Below are 19,419 nucleotides of genomic sequence, written 5' to 3' on the forward strand. Positions count from 1 at the left end.
TTGGTTGATTGTCTTGTCGTTCGAAGCGACTTCCTCTGTGATTGGCTGCTGCCCTTAAAGCCTCGGAAGTGTCATTTTTGGACTTGAGTGAAAACTTGGGCATATCGGTGTGGCGGCGGCTTCGAGCTGATTCATAACTCTCGGGAAGAAATGGCCACCAGAAAGCACTAAAACAGGTACGGCTGGGGTTTTTACCGCCGCATGTTAAGAAGGGCTGTTGATTTAGTCGATGTGTCGGTTGTCTTGTTGTCGTGATTAATGTGTGTGTTGTGTTTGTTCTCTCAAGCGTGCTCCGATTTCATTGTCTTTTTTCCACAACAAGCAAGCTTCAACTTTTTCTCAGGTTTCCGACCTTATTCTGAGAAGCTGACGACAAACTAGTCTCAACACCAACTCGTGTATATCTACTCTTTGTCGTCCCTCTTCATCACCTCTTTATTACCAGTTTACGCCTCATACTTTACAACTTTCTCGGCAGTTGGTCGAACGCTCTCCTCATCCTCTTAAATTCAGCCTGACAAGCAGCACGAAGCATCCATTAAGTTTGGGTTTTCATGGAAAAAGTTGCTACCTGCTAAAAATATTCCATGCCGATTTTTTTTAACACGTTGTAAATCTTTTCAAAGTAAATAATATTTTACTATGATTGATCGTTTTTGCTGCCACTCGCGTAAACTTGGAAAACTGGTGATTTTCTAACGGAGTTCGGCTCAACCCGACTTTAAAAGACATTCCAGGACCAAAAATGTGAGAAATTATGCGGCGTGACTTACCTTATTAAACATTTTATGTATTCTTGATTTTTTAAAGACGACAAGAGCAGCTCTATATTTTAAATTCTTCTGTCATTATCGTATTATCGCCGTCCTCTTTCACTTACACGAACAGCACGTACTGTCCTTTAGGTTAGACTTTCAGTCAAGAGTGTTATTACTTTTAAATAGTTTTCATGCCGAATTATTTTAAACAACTTATTTATAATAAAAAACAATGTACTGTTTTGTTATGACTTATTATTGTTTGCCGACACCAGCACAAACTTAAAAATGGGAGTTTTTCCAGCAGAGTTCGGCTCAACTCAACTGTTGGAGCTCCAGAGCATGAGAAACCACGCAGAGTGAGCTATGCAGTCACACATTTTATGCATTCTCGAGCACTTTTAAAAAGACTGGAGAAGCCCCTGCAGTTGGTGGTGGGCGGGAGTTTATCTAGAAAATAACTGCAAAATACGGAAGTAACAGAAGCGAGCCACGACATGTCTGATGCCTCCTGCGCTGTTAATAATAATAATAGCGTGGGTTTGCACTTGAGTGCCTGTCATAGCTTTCCTGTTGCATGTGCAGCTTGCTCAGAGGAGCTGCCTCAGGCCTCTTTAGGGACCTTCTAGCTGGGCTTTATCAACTTTACATTCAAATCCACACATTTTGGGGCATTTAAATGCAACACTGAGGTTGATTTTAATATATATTCAGAACACTTTTGATGTAGAGGATATGTTTGTGCCTTCTGACATGCAATGTGTCATCTTTATTGTTTTTATTGTTGGCATACGGTATTTTAACCTCTTAGCATCCAAACATTTTATTGACTCTTCACCCAAATGAGACTTCATTTGAAAGGTTGCATCTTCTAGTTTCTTCTTGGAAACTTGTGCTTGTTTAGCATGAAGCTAAAATCCGAACTAAGGTCATGAAAAATGACCTATTTACAGCCTCAACAGCTTAATTTCCCGTTCACGAAACAGTATGTAGTACACAGTACACACTATAACCATCGTGATACAAATTCAGTGTTTTCTTTCTCCGTCTAGGGCAGCATTAGATAAGTGTTTACAGCCCTGCTCCCTGATGTGTATTGAAGCAAAGACTGTTGCACAAGTAGAGCATGAGTGGAGATGCACATTTTAGGATGTCTCAACAATGCACAAAAAGTTGTTGTGGGTAAGGCGGAAGTATTCCCTGTGGAGGAAATCTTGTATAATAATGAGAAAAAGTGAGAAACACCCTGCGTCTGTGGCTAAAATACTTGTGCTTAGACAGTAAAACAGCTTAATAGTCCAAAAATTCACAAGAGATTGACTCAACTGTCATGTGTGGCAAAGAGAAGCATGCCTTTGTTGATTGGATAATTGCATACCCAACTTGTAGTTAGAGCTTGTTTATAAAAGCTGAACTATAAGGCCTATTTTTGACACACTGTAGGCTTCATTTAATTACACACAGATCTTAAAAAGCATTGATTTTTGACTGCTAAAGTGTCACAGGAGCCCCGCTGCAGCACACATATATTTGTGAGACTGTAAACGGTGTGGGGGAGCTTGAAAGCAGGACAGCGGGTCATGGCTCCATGCAGGTTGACCTAAATATCCCAGAGACACAGACGGCTGAACTCTTTAGAGAATAAATAAAAAGTAGGAGGAGAAATTCCTGTTCATTTGTTTCTAGCCACACCCGTGTCATCTAAACAGAGAGGGAAACCAAGTCGACCTGGCTGAGCGCTCAGAGAGAGGGATTATAAGCCACAGGATTACAGAGACAGAGGGAGAGAGGGCCTGCACCCCTCTCTTTGAAGGATGTAAAACAATGTCTGGGCTGTTAAAGGAGCGTGAGAGTCGAGGAGCAGTGTTAGCAGTGGGCGCTGTTTAAGTCAAAGTGACTGCATGCCTGCATACTTATTTGCATTCATGTGTATAAATATATATATACTGGGGTTTTGTTTGGAGGCATGACACTGGATCTCTGGTCGGTTGTCTGTCTGTGCATCAACAGAAAACGTCCTGTTTAGTTTGATTCAGGTGATTGGTATGGCAGGACTGTGCGAAAATCTTGAGCCACCCCTAATTTCTTTGTTTTATTTCAAATGAGCCAGATTTTAGTGTAATAGTTTTTTGAAGTGCTCGTCAAAAGTTCTCCAGCTCTCTGAAGGTCTTTCAAAGTTCTTCACTGGCTGTGTTTTCACTCATTTTCAGTCCAGTCCTTGTACCTGACCATTTTCACAGGTTTACTGGTTTTAAACACTGACCTATTAACCATTCGGATATAAAAAGTACGCAGCTGAAGGGAGAACCAGTGTTGTGTCTACACAGCAAAGATCCATCTTCAAATTGTGTGAATGTGAGAGTGAATGAATAGTGGCATTGTAAAGCACTTTGGGTGCCTTGAAAAGCGCTATATAAATCCAATCCATTATTATTATTATTAATTGTATCTTTGCATTTTGTTACTAGCAGCCTGTCACAAAAGCACAGCCTGTTCTCATTTCTTTAGATGAATGTATTAAAAATGCTAAAGGTAAAAGTTTGACAGGAATAACAGCAGCAAAGTGATTCCCAAAGAGAGCTATTAGCCAAAAACTTGGCATATTTTGGCATGTTGTGCAGTGTATCCTTAAAACTGAACAAGTGGAGGACAAAAAATATCTACAGCAGATGAACAGCATGTGAAAGTCATTAAGAAACGAGAAAAAGGAAAAGAGCAAAGAGAGATGCATCTGTACCGTCAGCTGATCCATCTACTGCTCACTGAAGCCTCATCAGAGATGGTCTCAGTGGAAGGGCGGCTGTCGAGACGCCATTCTTACGAAGGGAAACAGAAAGAAAAGGCTGACGTATAAAAATTACACAAGAACTGGACTGAAAATCAGCAAAACAGGTGTTACAGACGAATCTGGATTTGAAATGTCTCGTTCTAATCATGTCCAGTGTTTATGGACGAAGTCAGCAGAGAGCTACAGCAGTGAGTCTGCAGCCGTCTGGAAAACATGGCGGAGGCTCTGCCATTGTTGGGAGCTGCATTTCAGCACGTGCTGTTGGACATCCCGTTTTGTTCCACCATGCTGTACCATCTGGAAATCCTCTGAATGCAATGATCTCAAACACACTGCCAATGCAGTAAAAACGTACCTGGATAGAAAAACACACAAACAGCATCAGTCATGGATCAGACCGGACCTCAACGTGACTGAAGCAGCGTGGGATCGTCCTGACAGAGAGCAGAAACATCCAGAGAGCTTTGAATGTCCTTCAAGAATCTGGAGAACAGATACTTAAATCACAGAAAGCTGCCTGAGAGTTCAGGCTGTGCTGAAAAATACCAAATGCATTTATTTGGTAAATGTTTTCTCTTACACACTGTGTTTCTATGCATGATTGCACGTTTCGATACATCGCTGCACCTTTTTCTTATTTTCCTCGGAGCACTAAGTGGTGGCTCAAGACTTTTGCACAGTAGCAAAACTCCACTGAAGTAATTTTAACTTTAGTTTTTGAGGGTTTTTTTTAAATCACACTGGAGTTTACAGTATAAATTATTCGACTTATCTCCAAGTTTCACTTTAATCACCAGGACTCATTAGCAGGGGTTAAAGGTTAAAAAAGCATTTGCTGTGCTGGATTTCTTGTATAGATTATGCCTTTCCTCCATAACCTGCAGCAGCGGACCACATGTGACACTTTGCATACTGTATGTGGCGGGAGCGTGATGCATTTTAGTAACTTCCTCTTTAGATGCTTTAAAGGAAGCGTGGCCGACCGCAGCAGGTAGCGGCATTACTTTCAGCTTTGAGAAGGACTTGGCTCAGACTTAACGCACCTGCTTCACATAGAGACAAAACTCGCAATCCAGCGCGTCACTGAATGTTGCCGAAGCATCGGAAGGTACATGAAGGTCCAAGCCAGATATTCTGTAGCATGAAGATCATTTAATCCAGCGTTTTTGTGATATATTTCATTGTTCTATGTCAACAAAAAGATATTTTTTCCAACACTGCCTTCACCAAAATAGATTCAGAACTGGAGTATTTATACTCCTCCGAGACCTCCTTCCAGGGTCCTAAATTCACTCAACAAGCACCAAATGTAGGTGAATATTAGCCCCAAAGCAGTGGTGTAAAAGCTGTGCTCAGAGGAGTTATTATCATGCAAAAAAGACTCTAAATATATAATTTCTTACTATATATAATGAGTCATTTTTAATGTTTTTTTTTATTTTGTTATCTCACATTCACCCCAAAAATAAAGAAGAATACAAAAAAACCTTTAAATGTGGTTTTAAATACAAGCACAGGAACTATCAGATCACATGAGTTTAAAGGATTAGGTATGAATGTTTGTCGGGTAAACATTGAGAGAAAATAAACACCACAATTTCTGGGAAACCTGTGAAATAAACAGATTAATCGATGAGATAAAGGATCGGTTTTAAACGTGTAACCTGTCAGCGGACACCTCTGACAGGAAGACGTTGAAGGCTGGTGGTAATTCACCTCACCTTCACTTTCATTCTGTCTACAGAGATTTCCGTGCTGCTTTTATCCCCTTTGTGAGGACACAAAGTTGCTGCTTCTCTCAGAGGTTTGTGGCAGAATTTGGTATTTGTTTTATGGTATTAATTTTCAAACTTACATTAAAATAATTATTAAAGTGGAGGCTGTTACAGTACTTTGACATTACACTGCTCATGTTCACTTATCTCAGAGTACTTTGAATAATTGAACTCAGGTGATGCTTTCCATCATGCAGGTAAGATTAGATATGTTCCTGTGACTAATGTCTTGTCTGTTCGTGGGCTTTGAGTGTCCAGATCCATCCAATAAGAGTCCAGCTACGCTCCTGCAGCTGATTGGTGCTCCTAGGAAAAATCCAGGAAAAAAAACCACATTACATAAAAGTTAAAAAAGGATTTGCATGCTACTGGGAGAAAGAAGTATTTGATCCCCTACAACCCAGCAGGAATAACTGCTTCTCCTGTTCGCAACTCGGTGTGTGTTCAAAGCTTACCTGTCCACAGAAAATGTTCCAGCCTCTCCAGCAAGGTTGGGAAAGACCAACATGCTATCAAAGGCTGTCAGGGGAAAATGGACGGACCATCAGGAAGACGCTGATAAAAAGACTATCAGTCACCATCGGTCTGGAGCTCCGTGCAAGATCTTTGCTTGTGGGGTGAGGATGATCATGAGAAAGGTGGAAGATCAGCCCAAAATCACACGGGAGGAGTTCATTATCAAACTGAAGGCAGTCGGGACCACGGTCACCAAGAACACCGCTGATAGCACACTGCAGTGCACTGAAATCTTGCAGGTCCCCCTGCTCAAGAGTGCGCATGTACAGGCACGTCTTAAGTTTGCCACTGAACGTCTAAAGCATCAACTCGACCCGCCATGTTTGGCGTAATAGATATGCTGAGCATGACCAAAAGAACACCATCCTCAGTCGAGCACAGAGGTGGAGACGTTATGCTTTGGGGCTGTTTTTTAGGGCTACTGGATGACTTCATCGCATTGAGGGGCCAGTGCATGGGGCCGTTTCCATAATATCTTTGTACTGGTCTTCAAGCATGACAGTAACCCAAAACATAGACAAGTGGCCTAGCCAGACCTCAGTCCAGTCTGAAAATTTGCGGAGTGAGCTGAAGCTTTGAGAAGAAGAAACCCAAAAGATTACAGAGTTTCTGCAAAGAGGAGTGGGTGTAAATGTGTGCAAACGTCTTACACTAATCAGGGTTTCTTCACCAAGCACTAAGTCATGTTTGTCTTATTTTACTCAGTGACATGCAAATCAAGTGAGGTGGAAGTGATGAAACGATTATTTCCAACGCTGTATCCTGAACATAAAACGAAGCAGCACAGAGCTGAGAGCACAGCTAAATAAAGAAGTAGGGCTGCTCGATTATGGCAAAAATGATAATCACGATTATTTTCACTGAAATTGAGATCACGATTATTTGACGATATTTATTTAACCCTTTAAGACCTACTATAGAACCAAGTCCACCAGAGCTTATATTATTTTTTTTACATGCTGTAGTGCCATTTGTGGGAGCATTTCAAGTTGCTATACATCAATACAACTGTTATAGTCCATATTTTAATAATATGTATGCATTAAGTCCATAGTAATTACATAAATTGCAAAAAAGTGCAATAAACTACAAAAAAAATTGAAAATCGCTTTTGTTTTGTTTACATATATTTCTACTTGGAGAAGTTTAAGAGGCTTATCCCTCAAAACTTTAAATACAATAAAGTTGCAAAAAATAGTTTCCCACCACAGGAAATTTATTTTGAGTGTCTTCATAGTTTTATTTTGGAGATACAGCAATTTTTATATACTGCAGGAAAAACAAAAAACAATCCTATGATGCAAATTTGCAAAGAAAACAGCAGGTGCATCATTTCACTGTGGGAAGTGTTACGAACAGCTGATAGTAACGGCAAAGCGTGTTTCTGGAATATTATGTTTTTGTTCCTGCAAGCGCTTTTTATGCAATTTTTGCAAAGCTATATGTGGAACGAAACCGTGACCGAGGACAAGCTGATGGCATAAGATGTAAGTACAACTCCTCCGGTTTCATATGCAAAACAAATTATTGCGCTAGCTTACATGGTTCAGGTTCTACAGGGATTTAAAAATAGTTACGCAAAACGGAGCGTGCTGCTCTGACCGGCTTTAAAGGGTTAACAATGACTTTAAAAAATAATATAAAATAGTGTGCAACACCACTGAAGTTTTTTTGTTTTTTTTTAACTCTTTTCAACCAACGGCAGTCACTCTCCAAATAACTTCTGCTTAGCTTTCCGAGCTTCCCTCGGGTCCTCTTAATCAGCGGTCTCCAACCTTTTTTGCGCCACGGACCGGTTTATGCCCGACAATATTTTCACGGACCGGCCTTTAAGGTGTCGCGGATAAATGAGGGAGGGGCTAATAATCGGCTCAGTCATTTTTAATGATCGTTGAAAGCCCAGATCGTAATCGTGATTAAAATTCGATTAATTGAGCAGCCCTATAAAGAAGAAGCTAAAATATGCAGACTTCTTGTAAAGCTTTGTGCCAAAGCCTTTACTCTACTACATTTTGAAGCCTTGGTTACTTGTGAGAGCTTGATCCACATTGTGTCAGTAAATCAGGAATATTTCCAGTGCATGTTGGCCAGACCTGCTGTGTGATCTCCTCTTTTGGTGGAAGAAGAGGCTCTGCTGGCCTCGTTACGAGGTAACCTCCAACTTCTGCTGGGATGCTTTGCAGCTGGGATGAGAATCGGCACCTCAAGGTCCGAGGCCAGATTAGGGTGGATTTAAAACTAGTTGCTGCCTCATGTGGAGAATTTCAAGTATCTCTGGGTTTTTGTCATGGTGAGAGGGAGGCTGGAGCAGGTTGATTAGTGATGTAGACCCTTTAACAGCCTGTTGTGATAAAGAAAGAACTGAGAGTGAAGCTGTTGGTTTAACTGTCAATCTACATTCCTCATCTGTGGCCACGAGCTATGGGTCTGAAGGAATAAGATCATAGATGAAAGAGGCAGAAATGAGACATCTGGGTTCTGCTTTAGACAGAGAGTGAAGACATCAGAGTAGAGCTTAGAAAGAAAGTGACTGGATTTCTTTAATTCCCGTGAATTTCACCTCTGATCCGAGAAGCTTCTCCAGTTCTGAAACCAAATCCAGGTGGAGAGTCCCAGGAATTTAAACCTTAGTGGGGGTTTTCCTTTATCTTGTCATTTGATGAGAGGTGAAACATCCTCACAAAACTTAAAGGAGTCCAGTCAGTTTCTTTCCAAGCTCCTAAGACTACCATGACCCGGATGACTGAGACCCTACACTGACATATCAGAGTGGAGCTGCTCCTCCAAACTGAAAGGAGCCAGCTGAGATGCCTCCTGGGCCCCTCCTAGCTGAGGTGTTTCAGGAATGTCCAGCTGGGAGAAGGCTCTGGAGTGGACCCAGGACACTCTGGAGTGATCTCTGCTGGTTTGGGAACGCTTCGAGGAAAGCATCGATTCACACGATTCTTCTCGGATTCGAGTCCAATGAATAAACTAAATGACTCAAAGTGAAGTGAACGGTTTAGCCGTGAGGGAACTGGATTTTTAGGGAGGATAAAGTTAAAATAAATAAAATCCAGAATACCATAATAATGTTTTTATTTGGATGTTCTAGGTTTAATAGTCTGTGGATGCTAAAACTGTAGCTTCCTTTAAACGATCGACAAAAACGAGGTCCACAAAAATCATTTGAGGGCTAAAAAATGTCTAAAAATTAAACTTGCTGCTTTAAAACACTAAAGAGCTCAGGGACCCTCCAGCCTTGATTACTCTGATAAACCTGAGTGTCTGCTGTTGTAAAAGTGGTCTTAGAGGTCATTTGGCTCCCGGTGCAGAGACGTGAAGACGGACAGAGCTGCAGTTTTAAAACTAGACGAACTCCATGCTATCAGTTTTCCAGTCGTTGCTTTTGACATTAAAATGAAGCCAAAATCAGTAACAAAGCATTATTTTACTGATGTTTGATAATCATATTAAGGTCACAGGAAGAGGCTCATTAAAGCGTGTTTATGATCATTGTGGGGTTTTATTTTCGTAGTTATGTGAGGCCGGTGGACCACACTGAGCATTGTACGTAAAGGTCGTGAAGAATGTGGTCCCACGCCGCTGCAATGAAACCAGAAGTCCTGTGTTTTCGCCGTGTCGTAAAGCGGCTGGTACTGCGGCTGGCTGGCAGCAGAGGAAGTGGTTTACTTGTTTTCTCATTTCCTCTGTCACTGAAAATGCTCAACGCACTTGGTTGACTTGTAGTTTTTCTAGCAGAAGATCGAGTCTTACTCCGTTATTGGTTATTAGCCACAGCAGCGCCTCTGCAGAGGTGAATTATGAAGAACGCTGTGGGCCGTTTGTCCAATGAGACGTCTGCATCGATGAGTCACGACCAGCTACAGGACACGCTGGTGTCCGCTCAGTCACTCTGAGTCACTCGCTTTGTGCCGTAAACAGTTAATTCAATGCAAAGGTGCCTTAAGCCTGTGTCCTTTCTAATGGCCAGCAGGGGGCGACTCCTGTGGTCTGAATGTAGAGAAACCTGAAACACTTTACAGCCAGGTTATGGTCCCAGTCTTTAGTTTGCAGGCTTTGTGATACAACTCGATGTTCATGTTGTAAATTATGGTCACACTCGAGGTAAAACAGAAGATGAAGCAGGGCATTCGGGACACCGTGTGCCTCTCAGGGACAACACGTTTCTGTTTTGTCTGTGATTTAAAAACAACATGATTACTGAGGCCTGATTCTGTTTGCTGGAGTCATTTTTCAGCCTCTGTCATCTGTGCAAATACATCTTCTAAGTGCTTAGTTTCAGGTTACGCTGCGTTCTGGGTGTGTTTAGTAAGTATCCCTCCCTCGTGTGTGTGACAGCAGGCCGGGAGGATGTCTGTGGAGGTGGACGTGTTGCTGCAGGAGGCGAAGGAAAGCATCGAGGCGGCGCAGAACTACCGCAGCGAACTCCAGCAGCGCCTGCATGGCCTCAACCAGGCCCGTAAACAGGTACTGCATCCTGATTTGTGATCTGTTGTGAAGCTCAGGCCTCGTGTTTCCCTCCTCCTGTGATGCGCTTCACTCCCTCAGTGCTTTCTTTGTCGGTTTCACTGCACCCGCTCACTCTGAAAGACTCGTGCAGGCCCAGGCGGTGTGATTTGTCTTCGCTCCTGACTCAGAAGAATCCCGGGAGAGTAAATTCTCCCCCCTCCCTCCCTCTCTGCTATCTCTTCCTTCCCCCTGCTGTCTAGTTTTACCCCTCCAGCTGCTCGCAATAAACAATGCTGCTGTTTCCTGTCGCTGTGGACGGACAGCGAGCCTTAGAGGAGAGATTAAAAAAGGAGAGCGGGAGAGAAACGAGGCAGATTTTGGTCCAAGAACATAAAATATGGGATTGTTGTTTTTTCATTCAGAATAAGCAGCAACTGCAGTTCCTCTAATCTCCACAGGGGGCTCCAACAGTGAGTTGGTCTGGTTAAAATGACGGACATAGACGTGTGCACATGGTGGTATAAAAATGGGTATCTATAGATTATTGAGGGGAAGGCATAGAGTTGGCGGGGGAGGTTATTTTACCATAAAGACCATCTTCCAATGAAAATGGAGCGACAGAAAAGCTGAGGGACGAGAGCGCCGACTAACCAGGACAGGATGGCAGCCATTAAATTCAAAATATACCTAAAAATGCCGCCACCAGGGGGCATAGTGGATGATTCTGGGTTCAAACATCTCTTCTTTTAGTGATTCTTAATTGGCTGTAGGTGTGGGTGTGAGAGTGTGTCGCGTCTCTCTGATTGGATGTGTTTAGCTGTACCCCGCCTCTCTGGCAGCGAGGACAGGCTCCAGCCCTGTGCAGCTGATAATCACCTACACTGTTCAGGGTTATATTTGAAGTTGACCCCACCCCCCTTTCAGCCTAAGCTTGTTAGGTTACTTACACATAAAGTGGCTAAAAACACTAATAAAGAAGTTAAAAAGGAGATTTCCTGGTAAGCAGATAAGGATAAGCAGAAGGGGATGGATGGAAGGAACTGTAAGTGCTTTTATTGCAAACTAAATGTTCAGAAGTCGCTGACGCTCTGATGACTTGATGGCATGGCTGAGCTGCTCCCGTAGGTGTAATATGTAGGTGACCTGGGGCATAATCATGTATTCCTTTGCTCCACGAGCGACTTCCAGTTGGTAAATCTGCCTTTTTTTTTCCAGTTTTTATCTTTCTCTGACATGATCTCTATCAGAGGGTTGCTGCTGGTGCTGCTGTCTGTGATCCGGTTACTTTGAATTCCTGTCTGCCTTTCCATCAGTATTTTGTCTCCTGCAAGAGTCGCCACGCTAACTGAATCAGTGCGGTCCAGAGCACATAATGTATCACAAAGCAAACCTGAGCCCCTCCAGCTGATCCACACACACGTACAGTTTGCCTCATCCAGAGAAACAATCTGCAGACTTATTAGACTTGTTAGTAAAATTCGATGTGGGATGTGTTTCATTTGTTTTGTTAGTGCAGCTGAGACTCCCTCCACCTCCCTCAGCTGTTCCATCGCACGTTATCCTGGATCGAGATGTGCTTTCTTTTCTTTCCCATGACCCCCCGATTTCCCACAGAGGGAGACGGCTCCCCACCAGATTATAGTCCAGGAAACAACACACACACACACACACACACACACACACACACACACACACACACACACACACACACACAGAGCGAATAAGGGATACCAAAGTGTGTGTTTGAGATCTGAGACAATGCTATCACTGCAGCATCTCTCTTCTTGTAAGAGGAAAACTATTTCTGTCCTGCCTCGTGTTTGGATCATATCTTTAGTCTTATTTTACTTTTCAAATCCCAAAATATTGATAATTGCTCATCTGTGTCCAGCTGATAATCCTCAGGATATGATGCCTCTGCTGGAGAACTGCTCACACACACAAAAAGATCCGAGTGTACTCTGGCAGAGCGGCTTTCCGTCGTCATACAGTCCCTGCTTTATCAGTGCAGCAGTTGTCAATCAGCCTTCCGTTTCCTGCCGTCGCTCTCCGTGTACTCATTGTGAAATCTCACTCTGTGTGTTCTGCAAAGAGGAACTGAAACATGACCTCCGCCGCTGCAGATGACGAGTAAGTCAGCTTCCTGATGAGCTGCTGGTGTGTGCAGATGGTCCGCACCGCCTCTGTGTGAGGTGTAACCTGTCATAGCGCTAACTGCGGCGTAACTGTGGCTGGTCATTCAATGAAACTCTATCGGTTCCTCCCAAACGAAACCCCAGAATCAACCGACTGTGTTTTTAATGTATAATAACTTCAGTACGTGTGATGAAGCCCTGCAGAACTTTACCTTTATACTCTGAATGTTTCCTGATTTATAAGCGCTTAAAGTACAACCCCACAACAGCTGGGACGCTGTGTGCACCGTAAATAAATACAGAAGGTGATGATTTGTGCATCTCAGCACAGACTGTGGGTTTCTGTGGCTGCTGGAGACGGGCAAAGTAAACGTTTCTACAACCAACTCAATATAATCTCATCAAAAGGCTCTGAGATGAGGCAGGTACCCGTGATCTTCAGGCACTCAGGCAGCGCTGCATTAAAAACAGGCACGATTCTGGGATGGAAACGAGTGCACGGGCTCAAAAACACTTCCAGAAATCACCGTCTGTGCGACCTTTCACCGGATGAGCTCATCTGGAGCTTCACGAACCCACAACAGGACAAAGAAGAGCCAGGACTGCTGAGCAGCGACAATCCTCCATCAGGCATTTGTCTCCCAACAGTGCAGCAGCTGCTCAGCTCACAGATGTTTACAGATGTTGAAGGAGAGAAGATGCTCCTCAGTGGGAAACACGACCCCGACCCGACTTTTAGAAACGTGTTTTCACATCAGATTCCAGATGAACTCATTTTTTCCTTGATGGTCTTGAGACTGAGCGCTCAGACGACACTGGCAGGTCGAAATTTGGTACTTTTGAATTTGCATTATTATTGTTGTTATTTTTCAGCTTATGTTACAATTAGTGTGCTGACGATCTGCCACACTGCCTTTAAATGTTATATTTTCCCTTCACGCAGCCCCTTTATGTTTATTTCAGAGCTCACTCTTTGGCTAAAATCTGTTCAGGAGCTGAAACGAGCAAAGACAAAAGAAAACACAAAACAGCAACAATTAGCACCAATAAAGCTAACGAGGAGACGTCTGATGACAGAAACACTCGGTTATGTCGTTCTCTCTCGGAGTCGCGTCCTCACCTGTTTTTACCTTCTTCCTCTTTGATTGGTGGCTCAGATTCGAGGCAGCTCGGGTCAGGCCCGCGAGACCCTCCGGAAGCACTTTGCCGAGCTGCAGGCGGCGGCTACTCGACTGCTGGCGGAGCGGCTGGCTAACCTCCTGACCGAGGTCGACACCATCGAGGCCGACAGCATCAAGCCGTTGGACGACTGTCAGAGCCTGATCGAGCACGGCGTGGGCCAGGCCGACGAGCTGCTGAGAGAGGGTGGGTCGCACAAACGCTGCCACGAACACAGCTGCAAACTATTATTTTCAAGAAGGAGAGACGATGATTTACAGCCACCACAGTTTTCACAATTATTCAGAGCAAAAGCAAGCCCAGAAAGATGATCCATGCTTATTCTCTGCAGGAGAAGCAGCTCTGCGATGTGGTCTTGGAGAAAAGGAGGACAAACTGGGCAGCTTCACGAAGAAGGCCATGCACATCCAGCTGGACAGGTGATACGGGCGAAGGTGTTTCGCTGCAGGTGTTTAAAGGAAAAAGTTAATCAGCTGCTGTTTAGAACTGTGTGCGTGTTTTCCAGCCTGCCAGAGGTTCCAGCGTTGGTGGACGTGCCGTGTGTCTCAGCCCAGTTTGATGACTCCCTGCTGAGCCTGCTGAGGGACCGGGTGGCTCGCCACGGCGCCGTCTCCTCCCACCCGCCCGTCCAGATAGAGGAGCTGCAGGAGAGACCAGGCAGCATCCTGGTTCGCTGGTGTAAGGTCAGCAGGGGTAAACGGGACACACACGGTGCTTTTCCAGGTGAAGAGACTGAGCAGGAAGCTTGTTGGAGTTTGCAGAGCGTAACAAAAGACCTTATCAAGCCCACGATCTGAGATAATGCTGAGCCTATTGTTTAAAGTCCCATCGCACCACACAGAGGTGGGTAGGAAGATCCAGTCAGCTTTCAAAATAAAAGTTCCCAGGCAGGCTGCTCACTCGCTCTGTAAAACGCTCGTAGTGGTGTGACTTTTAATGTTGTGGACGAAAACCAGACTACTCGACTCAAACAGTGAAAGTTAAGGTCGGTGTAATGAGGAGGTTAAACTGCCAGTGTAATTAAGGGCTCTTTGAACTTACTACTGACATTTCTTGATCATAAATGGACTTCAGAAGTTCAGAGAAGTCCTTTAAGTTTGAGTTTTCACAGCATTTAAACTTCACCTGAGTGTCAGCCTCTGCAGTGAAGTCTTCTCTGCACCAAAATCCTTCGAGCACGTCTGTTTGTATGGATAAAATCATGAAGTTAATTTAGTCTCTGGTGGAAACACACGTGTTCCTTTAAGTTTGTGCCGAGGAATCGCAGCTCAAATATGGACATTTGTTGTTACAATGTAAAACTTGGTGAAATGAGGAAGTACATTATTCTGCATCTTAATTAAAACTGGACATTATCGTTGGTGCTTCAGGTGGACGAGGACTTCGCGGCTGCAGATTATCGGCTGCAGTACCGGCGCTCCGGCAGTGGGGGAAGCCAGTATGAGGACGCCTACATCGGGCGGGAATCGGAGTTCCTGGTTCTCCACTTGGACCCTCACACGGATTATTTGTTCAGGGTCTGCGCCCGCGGGGAGGGTCGCACCGAGTGGAGCCCCTGGAGCATCCCGCAGACGGGCTACACCACGCTGGCACCGCACGGTAGGTGGAGACATCCGAGAGAGGGAAACCCTGTAGCAGCAAACGGTGAAGTTCACTCGTGTCTGAGTTACTAAAGCAAATCAAAGACCTGCATCTCTTCCCAAAAGCCTTCCAGGCTTTTAAGCCACTAAAATCAGATGCTCCAGTAAGAAACAGAGATTTCACCTCCTGTTGGCTACAGATAACTTTAAAGCAATAATATTATTACTCTATCGTCCTTCAAGGACCTCTGTCTCGTGTTTGTGACCTTTCTCTAAAATATTTGCCAGTTTTCATTCTGTTTTTAACTCTCAGACCCTTTAACGCCTCCCGGGTTGCAGCTGAAATAACAGAGCTGTGAATGCAGTCGCGTTGGTAATTGTTTGCAGGAACCGTGACATCATCACAGGCCTGTAAGCATTTATGTGCGCAGGACTCGCTGCAGCCTTCTCATGCAGTCACTAGCCAATCAGTGCACCTCTAACAGGAAGGCAGCATCTAATGGAAACATCAGCATGACCTCTGTGTTTCTGTACTATCAGCAGAGACCGTCTCTGTCTCCACTGCAGTATGGAGCCGTGTTAATATATAGAAACCTGAAAGTTTAAACTGAAGCAGATCAGGTCCGCTAACGAACGCTGTGTGTTTGTTTTATCTTCCAGAGTGGCGTTCAGGGACCGAGGGCTACATCCTGAGCAGCAGGAAGAACATCGCTTTGCGCAATGACTCCTCCCAATCGCGCTGCCCTGTCCTCTACTCCAAAGCGCCCACCTACTTCTGCGGCCAGACGCTCACGTTCAAGTACGCCCACAACAAAGCTTTAAAGATGGAGATCTTTCCATTTCTCTCCTGGACGTCACGTACAGATCATATGTAAATCCACAGTTAGATGCTAACGGCGTGTTTTTGTGTGTCTGTGCAGGATCTCTGCAGCGGGTCAGATGGATCGGAGGGACAGTCTGGGCGTGTGCATAGACAGCGAGAGTGAGGAGGAGTCACTACAGCGGGACCAGGCTGTCTGCATTTCCACCAATGGTATGCCGCCTCAGATAGACTTGAAAAACTCAGCTTGTACAGGGCGAGTCTGCGTGGCTCACAGCTGAGGATTCGAGCCTGAAAGTCGTTAGTCTCCTTGAAAATGTTTGTTTTTTGGCAGATAAGAAAGGCTCTCACCCCCAGCCGGTTTCTTCCTGTTAAAGGGGAGTTTTTCCTTCCCACAGTCGCCAAGTGCTTTCTCAAAGGGGGTCGTTTGATTGTTGGGATTTCTCTGTATTAATCCAAGCACCTTGAGGCGACTGCAGTTGTGAATCGGTGAAATACAAACAAAACTGAATTACACCAGAGACAATAGTGCACTTGTCAGGGACTATTTTCAGTGGCGGATTCATTTCTAATGGGTCCTTTTCAAAGACTGTAAATAAATGATGAGGCCAGTGCAAATTGTTCTTGTTTAGACACATTTAAACACAATGTTTAAAGTCGAGGCTTTAAAATGGGAGGAGTCACTATCAGATGGCGGATCCACAGGGTCTAACCACCACGCTACTGTTTTCCTACAGCGGCACTTTAAGCTTCATTGAAGTATAAAAACAGGCTGCAGACTGTTTAGATTCCATTATTCCAAAAACTGCTCTTGAAGTCTCTAATTTCTGTTGATCAGATCTGAAAAGTCATTTCCTTCAAGTTCTGATGCTCTGATACTTTGAAAGGTTGCTCTTGATGAGGCTTTCTGTGTGGACGCCATGTTTTAGATCAATGGTTTCCCTCCTGGTGGGAGATGGAGCCATTATAGGGATTAGATTTCCGGGCAGGATTGTGAGTATGGACCATAATTTAATTTATTCCCAGTTATGGGATGTATAATGTTTGAAGCCACTCACTGAAAGGTGGAGCCAAAATTAAATTAAAAAGAACCCCACCAGATGTCGAAGAAGAAGAACTGGTGATGCTGCAAAGATGAAGAAACAGTCTGGAGACGAGTTTCAGGCAAATCAACTCAGACTGTTTCTGTGGTGCTGACGTGTTGATGCAGAAGCAAAGAGCAGAGCATCGTCGGAGACGAGGAGACAAAGAGACTTAAAGCAAAATCACCGAAGCTGAAAACAGGAGAGTGGAAAAACCTCCTGAAGTGTAGAATTCCTCTGTGGGAAGCATTTAAACGAGATGCTTGAAAATTAAACTTCAAACTTCAATTTAACTAAAGTTCAGCTTCGATTCTTTTTTATGATAAATAACAAATGTTGAATTCTCTCAAACTTCTTCTCCTCAGGTGCCGTTTTCGTCAACGGGAAAGAGATGACCAACCAGCTGCCCGCCGTCACCGTTGGCTCCGCCGTCACCTTTGACATGGAGGTGGTGAGCCTGTTCCCCATCAGCAACAACAACACGAGCGAGGGCGGCAACTTCAAGCTGAGGGTGACGATCGGCTCGGGGAACCGCGAGGTGGTGTTCGATTGGCTGGTGGACCAGCCGGTGGACTGCCTCTTCTTCGGCTGCTCCTTCGTCCACTCCGGCTGGAAGGTGCTCGTGTTTTAAGACGCCAGCTCCTCCGGCGTCCCAGTCCAAACATTTCTGCTCCTCTTTTTTTCACCTCACACACACAAAAAAGCCGCTTGCACGTCTGTTGGGTTGAAGCTCAAACAGGAGCCTTTCTCTTCTGGAGTTTCCTCGCTGGAGCGAGTTTTCAACCGGCGGCGTCTGCCGACGTTTCCTTCTGCTTGTCACAAACTGCAGCTCCTGTCTTCGGCTCGGTTCTGCAGTGACGGTTTCTGCTGTTTGTAATCGAGGCCGTGGACAGAGTTTCAGTCTGAGGACTAACTGTCCCCTCTCCTGCAGTCCTCTCACTTTCTGAGTAACACTGATTGAGCTCAGCCGTCCTCCATCTGCACATTTACCCAGTGAGGTCTCATGTGTTCACACCAAATGGAGGGTGAACCACTTTGCAGCCGCTCAGAACCCCACAGCATTCACCCTGATATCACGTTACATGGTTTACCCTTCACTTTTAGAAACCTCGTCCTGCATTTCTGAGTGGCAGCCATGACCTCTGCAAAGCCTTTGTTTGATGTGGACGCACTATTAAGTCATCAGAGATAATGAGAAGTAGCTCGAGCCCCTAACCCTGAGGTTTGGACATGATTAAAAGGACTGTGTCGTTTTTGGCGTTTGACTTCTGAGAAAATCGCATAATTTCATAGCACAGGGTTACTATGGTTACTACAGGTTAGGGTTACTTGGACTTCACGGGTTATAGAGGAGGATAAAACCAAAACCAGTAAAAGTCCTGAGGAATCAGATTTTATCCATAAACCTCCACGTGGCGTTTGGGAACAGCAACCCACACACATGTCGGCATCATATAAAAATGGCTCGTTCAGAATGCTCTGACCAATCGGATCCTTCAGGGCTGCAGCACAGAAATATCTGAGGTGAAGCGCTCCATTTCAGGACCTTTACATGTTAGCCTGCGGTTAGAGTCCTGCATGAAATCAGACGTCTACAGTGGCTGAAAGTGATGATTATCAGGGCTAAAAAAGTGCCACGAGCTGCAGTTCCTCCAACGTCCACTAGTTGTCTCCAAAAGTCCCCATAGACTCCCATGTTAAAAATGTGCAACTTTAAAGCGGAAATAAACATGTTTACAGCCTGATACAGACGCTGTTTTGGTCTCAGTGCACAATTTTTCCTTCATAACATTTTTTTGAACTCATTTAGATTTTGTTGAGGCTTAAAAACTGACACACAGCAGGCTGTAAACACGTCTTTCTGCTGTACAGATGGGAGTCTATGGGGACTTTTGATTTGATCTTGACTCTAACCTCGGTCACCTATGTGACCTGGATCAACATGTAGAAATCCAAAATGTGACGCTGAGGCTTTAAAATGAAATCTGAATCATGCGTCCCAATTTCACAGCTGATGACTGATTTCTGGCTGACAGGTGGCGCTCTGAGCGTTTCATTCTGTTTTTGCTTTTTTATTTTTTTTAGTTACATGGTTACTTTTAAGCTTGCTGACAGTATTTAAAGCAGGAGGAGGGCGTCAAACGGCAAATGATCCGTTATCATTTCTTTCAGTAGCGAACCGGCAGCCATTTTAACAAAACAGTCAACTAAACGGAGTAAAGTCTGTGGTAATGTACAGGAAGTTTCCCCATGGTTTTTCCTGCCCTGCCAATTTTTTTCATGCTCATGTTTGCACTCTGGTGGAGCAGAGGGCCTGATGTGGTTTAAAAATGT

General features: G+C 44.4%; 1 protein-coding gene across 2 annotated transcripts; it reads left to right on the plus strand.

The window, feature by feature from the left end:
• The first annotated feature begins 37 nt into the window (after positions 1-37).
• Positions 38-18,350, plus strand: crlf3 (cytokine receptor-like factor 3). Of its 2 annotated transcripts, none has more exons than XM_026163989.2 (9): positions 38-176; positions 10,182-10,307; positions 13,582-13,789; positions 13,935-14,022; positions 14,109-14,286; positions 14,974-15,202; positions 15,844-15,982; positions 16,104-16,216; positions 17,451-18,350. In XM_026163989.2, exons 2-9 carry the CDS (start codon positions 10,191-10,193, stop codon positions 17,714-17,716), a joined length of 1,338 nt encoding a protein of 445 aa, XP_026019774.1. In that variant the 5' UTR covers positions 38-176; positions 10,182-10,190; the 3' UTR covers positions 17,717-18,350. The 2 variants fall into 2 exon arrangements, with proteins under 2 accessions (XP_026019774.1, XP_026019773.1); XM_026163988.2 differs by having other exon boundaries at positions 46-176; positions 10,179-10,307.
• Positions 18,351-19,419: the final 1,069 nt, after the last annotated feature.

The sequence above is a fragment of the Astatotilapia calliptera genome, chromosome 4 (genome assembly GCF_964374335.1).
Source record: "Astatotilapia calliptera chromosome 4, fAstCal68.1, whole genome shotgun sequence".
NCBI lineage: Eukaryota > Metazoa > Chordata > Actinopteri > Cichliformes > Cichlidae > Astatotilapia > Astatotilapia calliptera.